At 33.7% G+C, this 8,114-nt stretch overlaps 1 protein-coding gene across 1 annotated transcript; it reads left to right on the top strand.

Moving 5' to 3' along the window:
• The first annotated feature begins 3,819 nt into the window (after positions 1 to 3,819).
• Positions 3,820 to 7,891, top strand: LOC140774708 (uncharacterized). The gene is made up of 6 exons (XM_073117796.1): positions 3,820 to 4,248; positions 6,382 to 6,508; positions 7,004 to 7,143; positions 7,380 to 7,442; positions 7,579 to 7,644; positions 7,752 to 7,891. The coding sequence occupies exons 1-6, from the start codon at positions 4,045 to 4,047 to the stop codon at positions 7,821 to 7,823; spliced, it is 672 nt and encodes a 223-aa protein (XP_072973897.1). The 5' UTR covers positions 3,820 to 4,044; the 3' UTR covers positions 7,824 to 7,891.
• Positions 7,892 to 8,114: the final 223 nt, after the last annotated feature.

Genomic DNA, 8,114 nt, shown 5'->3' with positions numbered 1-8,114 from the left:
GAAAACTAAACCACTAATAGGAAATTCAAAATTTATTAGTTAAGTTACATGTTTCCTCTTGCAAGTGCTTTGAAAAGCCGCAGTTTGAATTGAATCTCTCAATAAATATTGAGATTGATATTTGATAAATCTTCTATCCGAGTATTATATATGTATAGCTAAACTCGGTATGACCTATTTCTTCAAAGATTCATCAACCTAGTATATATAGAAGATGCTTAAGTCCTTTGTCTAACATATAGTCTAAAAACTCGTGATCAATAAGGAAAAGCCTCGATTATATATAGAAGAAAGAAAGAAAGAAAATAAAGATGAACTCTCATGTTTGAGTATTATTAGGTGTGAAAGGAGTAGAACATGGAATAGAGAATTAAAGTGGAAAGAATTCATGTTAAGCTGATACCTAATGCCTTATTAAATTTTGGGTTAGGTATGAGTTTCCAAATGAATGTAAAAACTCCTGGTTTCATTTTGAGTTGCACTCTCTTACACTTAATTTGAGAACCTTAGATTTGATATTTAGTAGATATTCTTTTCACCCAGCATTATATTACCATCTTTATTTAACCAAATAAATAAACAAATTATTCTAGCGATTAGAAAACCTTCTTCTATGGCGTGTGCCAAATCTTTGAGTGGATGTTAGGTATAAATTTCCATAACCTAAGATTATAAACTTTGAGTGCATGCATTGAAAGCTATCAGATAGATGAGCTGGTGTAGCATTGAAGTGTGTTTGACCCTGGCTGAACAGTGACACATGCAAGAGTTGTGAAGAATTAAAATCACTCATCAACCCTATGCCGAACCTATTTATTATGTCTCTCCGCCGCATTACATTACAGTAGTAGTAGGAGCATATCCATTCATAGTAAGAGATCACGGTTCGAGCGTTTATAAGTATAAATGTCTTTACGAAAGAAATTAAACTATATTGTATTCGCTACGGTTCGCAATTTATCTCATTTATGATCCATTTTAGGAGTGCTATCTTATATTCTAATTTACGACGGTATTCAATTTATTTGAATTTTTCTTTTCCTCTTAAGCATGAATATGATCGATCTTGTGTAACCTTTTGATTGCAGATTATTAGTTCCTTAGCAAATGATGCCAATCTAAATTTTATTGCAATTTTTAGTTACTCATCTGTGTAATTAGAATTATGTAAATTTATAATTTACACTCTATATTTTATATTTTATTGTTATTAGCACTCTATTATGGAGGTATTTATCATTGGGCATGCCTGTATTTTAAACTTTTATTGCCTATAAAAACCTAATTTAAGTAGAATTAATATTAACTTATGCAGAAGTTATTAGGCACATATATAATGTTTGTGAGACAATAAAAGTTAATAGGAGGTGATGAATAATAAAATACTCATCATTGTTATAAAAAAGATTAGATAAAAATAGAATCAGGCTTCCCTTAGTCTTTGCTTAGCATATCATATTATATTTTAGTTGGTAGATTGACTATGGAAATCAAAATTAGTATATATGTTGATGAATTAGTGGATTCTAATAGCTAACTATATTTCCTAAGAATAATGTATTAGTATATTGTATAGATTGTAGGTATTAATTTTTACTTCCTTCTCTAATTATTGTTCTTTTTATTTGTTTATTTTTTTAACATCTTGAATTCTAGGTGTGGCCTAGCACTTGGTCACAATATGACCCCTTGTAAGCCCATCTAACTAATAATAATAATAATAATAATAAATTATAGTGTTTTTATAAATTTCTCTTAAAATTAATCAAATAATTTGCTACAATATTATTGTCTTAGATTATTATTTTTATCATTAAGAACTCATGGAAATAGATTAGACCAAAGACTAGCCCTCTCTTAATATAGAAATACTGGAGCTCTATAATAGATTAGGTAATGGGTTAACTGACTAAATCGAGTCATAAATAGACCCTCTAAGCTTAGCCAAAGCATCAAGTTGTCGCCGAGCCATTGCTCTAGATTAAATGATGGTAAATTATTGCTCCAAGCTAACGTGCTGCTGAGCCGCTTTTTCAAGTCAATGCATGGTTGTCTTCGGATCGAATCTAAATGCAAAATATTTCTTTTTATTTTCTTATCCCCAACATTTTGTACATAGGTGATCACATTAATTATTTATTTCTTCAATCTATCATGTTATGTGTGATCAAGGGGCTTTTGCAATAACAAATATTACTGTATATCGTGTATATAAATTAGAGTGCATTTTATTATAATATAATATATATTTAATTGTAGAAAATATATACACTTAATTTTATACACTAAATTAAAAAATTAAATATAATTAATTTGTAAAAGCTTGTGTGACTCACCCATGTCATTGAGTTTTTTTACCAAAGCATTAGAAATTTTTTTTCTTTGCCATAGTTCAATATTATTTGAAATGATATTAAAATTTATATATTAGTATTTATTTGGGAAGTAGATACTGAATTAGATTAGAAAAAAAATAATAATTTTATATTCAGTTACTGAACAAGGTTAGAAGTTTTCAAACCAGTTCAGATATCTCTCTCAAAACAAACAGGGGCTTAGAAATTTTGGCGCGTAAAATATTACTGTCTTTGATACCAATTCTTAATAAATTTATTAATTTTATAATATAAAAAAAAAGAAAACTCATCTTTTGTAAATAACTCAACTCTCATAAAAAGAGTCAAATTGATGGCTCTCTTAGAAAAGAGATGAATACTATATTTCTTTACAATATAAATCACTTTCCATCAAAGAGAATTATTCATTAAATAATTTAGTTTTCATTATATTGAAAGACTGATAAATTTATTAGGAATTATTATCCCAGATAATAATTTTTCATATGGTTCAATAAAAATGTTAAACTAATTAGTATTTTAATAATTCTAACCAGTTCAACATTTTTATCACTAGACTAAAAAATTAAGTTAAATAATCTATATACATAAGATACTGAACTGTTTAACGTTTTAAGACTAGACAAAAACGCTAGACTGATCGATAATTTTTCTTAGGGATAAGACGCTGATTAATTTAGCATTTTTGTTAGGGCTACCGCAAAATAAACCTTGAGGAATAATTTATTCTTATTATAAAAAAAAATTAGATCATGACTACTAGTTTGGTCAAAAACTCCATGAGATGCTCTCATTTTCTTGTATCCTTTTTATCTCAGCTTAGGTCGCATGTGACTTTCTTAGGGTTCCTCCTATCCAACGGCCAAAATGCTTTCCCGCGTCATCCGACGGACTACGATCTCCCCATCCAGCGATGGACGGCTAGGATTCTCTTCCAGTGGCGGGAAAACTGCAATTGGGAATCCGGCCGTAGATATTTTTTTCTTTCGGTACACGGGAACCGACGACGTGGCCTCCGCTAACGGCGTTCTATTGTAAACGGGGCTCCTTCCGTGTTTTCTTTCCTTTTTTGCCCTCTTCTTAAACAACAAAGAAAGAACATTCCCTTTTTAAGTTACGTCACAATATTAATTATAATCCTTTTGGATAAATAATTATAGTATTAATTTTTAACGATGGTAAATTAGTTTAATTCCCCCCAATTAGAAGAGAGGGGGTGGGGAATGCAAAAGGGTGACCTACAGGGGCATTTCCGTCATTTAAGCCATAACGCCTCCGCCCTTCCCGTAACCGCTATCCTGTGCTAGGAATCAAGGACACGCGTCCTCATCTCATTCGCGCTTCACGGCTCTCCGGGATTCGCAGCAGCACAGCGAAACACGAAATAAAGAAAACGATAATAAATTGAGTAGAGATAGAGATAGGGAGAGAGAAAATACACTCCAGTCTCGTTTCTTCTCTCTCTCTCTCTCTCTCTCTCTCTCTCTCTCTCTCTCTCTCAAAATAATTCAAGTCTCTTCCCATTTCCCCCAATTTTCCAACCTGAATTCGCCCAAATTCTGCGAAATTTCTCTTCCCCAATGCACAATCTCCGAGCTTTACGCGTCGTACGTTCACCATAGCCCCCAAAATTTCCCAAATTTTCCTGATAAAATTCGGATTACTTTGGTGGTAGAGTGGAATAGCAATGCTGGAAGACGTGGATAGGGGAATGAATGGCGGATTCGTGCAGGTGCATCAGAGCTGCTGGGAGAGCAGCGAGGAGGAGCTCTCGGTTCTCCCCCGGCATACCAAAGTGGTAGTCACTGGCAACAATCGCACTAAATCAGTACTTGTTGGCCTGCAAGGAGTCGTCAAGAAAGCCGTTGGGCTCGGTGGATGGCATTGGCTGGTAATTGGTTTAGTTTGATTGCTGAAATGAGGCTCCTTTAGATGCTTTTGGGGGTTGGCTGAGTGTAATTTGAATTGGGTTTGTACTTTTCGTTGAATGATTGTGGCAACGTTTGAGTTTTAAGTCGTTTAGATTCTTTTCTATGGTTAATTGGACATCGGTAAGTTAGGCTTTGGAGTGTATGGTTTCTTAGTTGGGTTTCTTGTTCCTTTAACGGTAATTTGTTTGACAGATTGGATCTTAATAAATGTGCTCATTTCTTGCTTTAGTTTCTGAATTTTGTCGCTGCACTTTGATGAATTTTGAATTGGGTAGCTGAAATTTTAGGCGTTTCTAGTTCTTTTGACGTTTTAGGGTTTTCTGCATTTATGAACTTCATAGATCAAATTGCATTTTTTATTGCATTTTTGGGTTTCTGCATGTGAGATTATTTTCGAAATTCGTGTGATCCAAGTGAATTTCAGGGTTGATAGTGATCGAAGTGATTTCTGGTCGAAAATTTTATGATGTGTTTTTATCAATATAGTCTAGCTTCGGTTTTGTTGCATTTCTGGCTTAATTTTCTTTACATAAATGCAATTAAAATTTTCGTTCAACTTCTGTAAATTGTACATTAGTTCTTCATGCATTTTTGTTTCTTATGTGCATTACTCTAAATTGCCTTCTGATGATTGTTCAACAAATAAAGCTATTATCTGGCTGCACCATTTAATTTTATTTTTTATATCTAGGGTGTTAGTGCATGTCCTGGTAGTTTAATGTTTTTGGCCAATTAGTGTTTTGATTTTCCTTTTGATGGCTTTATGTATATCCTTTGTCTTCTCATTCTGCAAAGATAGTTGACAACAGTGATCATTGCACTTCAGAATGCTGTGCAGAATTTTTTTCAAAATACTGTCTTATATAATTATTGCTAATTGTTAGGTGTCTTTCCCTTGTACGGAATCTTTGCTTCTGATGGGCTTGGTCTGTACGCAATTTGCGCTCCCTTTCCATGATTTTTGTGGATCTATTTTGCTTTTGAACAGTGCTTACAAGCATTCTATATTTAGTGATGATGTGGCATCATCCTGTGCAGTGATTATTCTTTCTTCACCTGGTAATCAATGCACAGAATGATGTCACACTATCATTTTTTCTAGAATATTTGTGAGCAAGGCATTTTTATTTACTTTAATAAGCTTAGTTCTTTCTGAATCCGCGAGCTGTTTTATTTGAATAATTATTTATTGATACTCAAAAGCATTCATTAGGTGCAATGAACATGTATGATTTTTCATATTAGGGTGGATCATCTGAATGTAATTCATTTGCAAGATCTGTCATTTATGCTTGTGCATTTAATGGTACTTGGCAACCCACTGAAATAAATTTATTACACTACAGCTTGTTTGAATATGTAGTTTGTCGCATGCAAATGGTATAAGATGGTCGTTCTGTGAGAGGAAGGACCTTTGTTGTCCTGTGCATAATGGACTGCTGGAAATATTATTTTGGTTAAGCTGATAGTGTCACTTGCTTACAATAGCTTCAGGTGGGACAGCCACTTCTGTGAGTTTAACTAATTGAATCTGAAGCTTATCCAATCTAACATTGTGATAATGTAGGCCAATTAGTTGCAATAATTGAGGTGCTCAAATGTAATGAACTTTAACCAAATATGAGATCTGAAAAATTATGCGAGTCTTGTGTTAGATAAAATAGGTTTAGATTAGAAGTATGAAGTTTTAAAATCTTCCTTAATATTGCATAAAAACTTAAGCCTAATTTTTATTTGGTATGATATCTTTAAACTTGATCTAATTTATTCTTGTCAATTATAATGTTCAGTTGTATATCTTTTGAAGTATCATCACTTCATGTTTGATTTTTATTGGATCTATTATCTATCAATTGTAATGATGTTTCCTATTATTTCTGTTGATTTAATTACCTTTTCACAATGGTTATTGGTTGGCTAGGTTTTCTTTTGGATGTTGTATATTTTGTCCTTTATTCCACTATATCTAATTTATCTGGTTTTCTGCGTAAATCTTTTTCCTCACTGAAATGTGATCATATCTGTAGGAGGTAGTGTGATGGTCTTGTCATTAGTAAACCAATTTTTCTCTTATTGTATTTGTGAATTTTCAGGTTCTTACGAATGGCATAGAAGTGAAGCTGCAAAGGAATGCTCTTAGCGTAATCGAAGCCCCTACTGGTAATGAGGATGATGAAGAGCTTGAATGTGAAAATATGCATTGGAATGGATCAAATCTGGGCGAGTATTCAACTTGGGCATCTGTATTCATTACCATATCATCGTTTCAAAGTTGTTCCATTGTTGTTTCACATCATTATCCATTGTTTCACATCATTAAGAAACAGATCGACATACATGTTAGAGCTAATCATGAAAAGAAGAATAAGTTAAATAATTATTTGGTAAAAGTCCATGCTTTATTTGGTAAAACTCCATGATTTATATCTGGTAATTTGTTGTTATGCATACATATAGAGAAATCAGAGCTTTTCATATTCTGGGAATGAAAGCTTAAGAAAAGTCATATCTTGTGAGGATTAGGATCTGGATGTTTGGTTCTTTTAGATAATTCGCTAGTGTAATTTTAATTATCCGGGACAAGTGCACATGCATGATCATTACAATTTACGAGTTCAATTTTTCTCATAGTAGATCTCTGCTAGTTTCAGATATCAGTTCATCTTTCATCATTTTGCGTCTTTATTGACCCTTTGCTTTATTGAATTCTTCCAGCATCAGAGGACATACAATCAGACAGGCCATACAAGTCCAGGAGCAGGCAGCATAAAGGATCTGCCCACAAATCTTTGAGTCGGTCCCAATCTTGTGATTCGCACTCTAAGGGCTTAGTTTCCTCACCAAGTAGTACAATGGTATGTCCCTCGATAACAGCCTTTCATTGCACACAGTCCCAAGTAACAGTTCGCAGTTTGGTTCCTTCTACCTGACAGAACATGTGCCAGGTGCTGGAAGGAGACTCTCTAGATAGTTGTCCTGTTCCTTCTTCTGTTCTTGTTCTGATTCAACTTGTGTTCTTTTCAAGCCCTTTACTCTTGGCTCATCTCATTGAAGCATTTGCAGTTTTTTCATGATTATTTTCTTGGTGCAGAAAGTTGACCTTAGCAAGCTAGAAACTACAGCATTATGGAGATATTGGCATCATTTCAACCTTGTAAGTTCTAAATTTACACCCTTATATGCCAAACACTGTAAAATAAAAAAGATCATAGTCCTTCCATGTATATTGATTGGCTGACATATTTCCTTAAGTTTACCTCATTCTCATTCTTTTCTTTCCTCTGGAGCAGAATGGTAGTCCAAACCCATCTAAGGAGCAGCTCATTGATGCTGTTCAGAGGCACTTCATGTCTCAGGTTGCTTGTTTGTTTGCGGTTAGTTGATTTGTCATAATTTCTTTTCCTTGTAGAGAAATTTGACTTGGATTCTACTATGCCCAATTGCTTGTCTGTTCATTCTGAAGCAATTGGATGAGTTGCAGGTCATTGTGGGGTTTGTGCAGGCTGCCAAGAGACTCAAGACAATTTGCAATTGACTTAAGAAGGCGATCGCATTTCTAAACTAACTATATCTAGTTATTCTATGTAACATATGTAACACCAGAATTTGGTTGCTGCAACCAACTTGAGTAACGAGGATTTTCACATTCAGAGTAATGTAGATATATGTACTAGTTAAGACCAATGCCATTATGGCCTCTATAAATTGCCATTTATGTATTGCTGTCTAACTATCAGAACTTTGCAGAGTAGCAGCTCATAAGCATTACAACCTATGTTTGTTGATTTGCCTGGTTGTGTAGTTAGGGGTTTGGAAATTACTTGCT

The sequence above is a fragment of the Typha angustifolia genome, chromosome 13 (genome assembly GCF_048772165.1).
Source record: "Typha angustifolia cultivar Huaian chromosome 13, ASM4877216v1, whole genome shotgun sequence".
Lineage (NCBI taxonomy): Eukaryota > Viridiplantae > Streptophyta > Magnoliopsida > Poales > Typhaceae > Typha > Typha angustifolia.
This window is presented reverse-complemented; position numbering and strand designations above follow the sequence as displayed.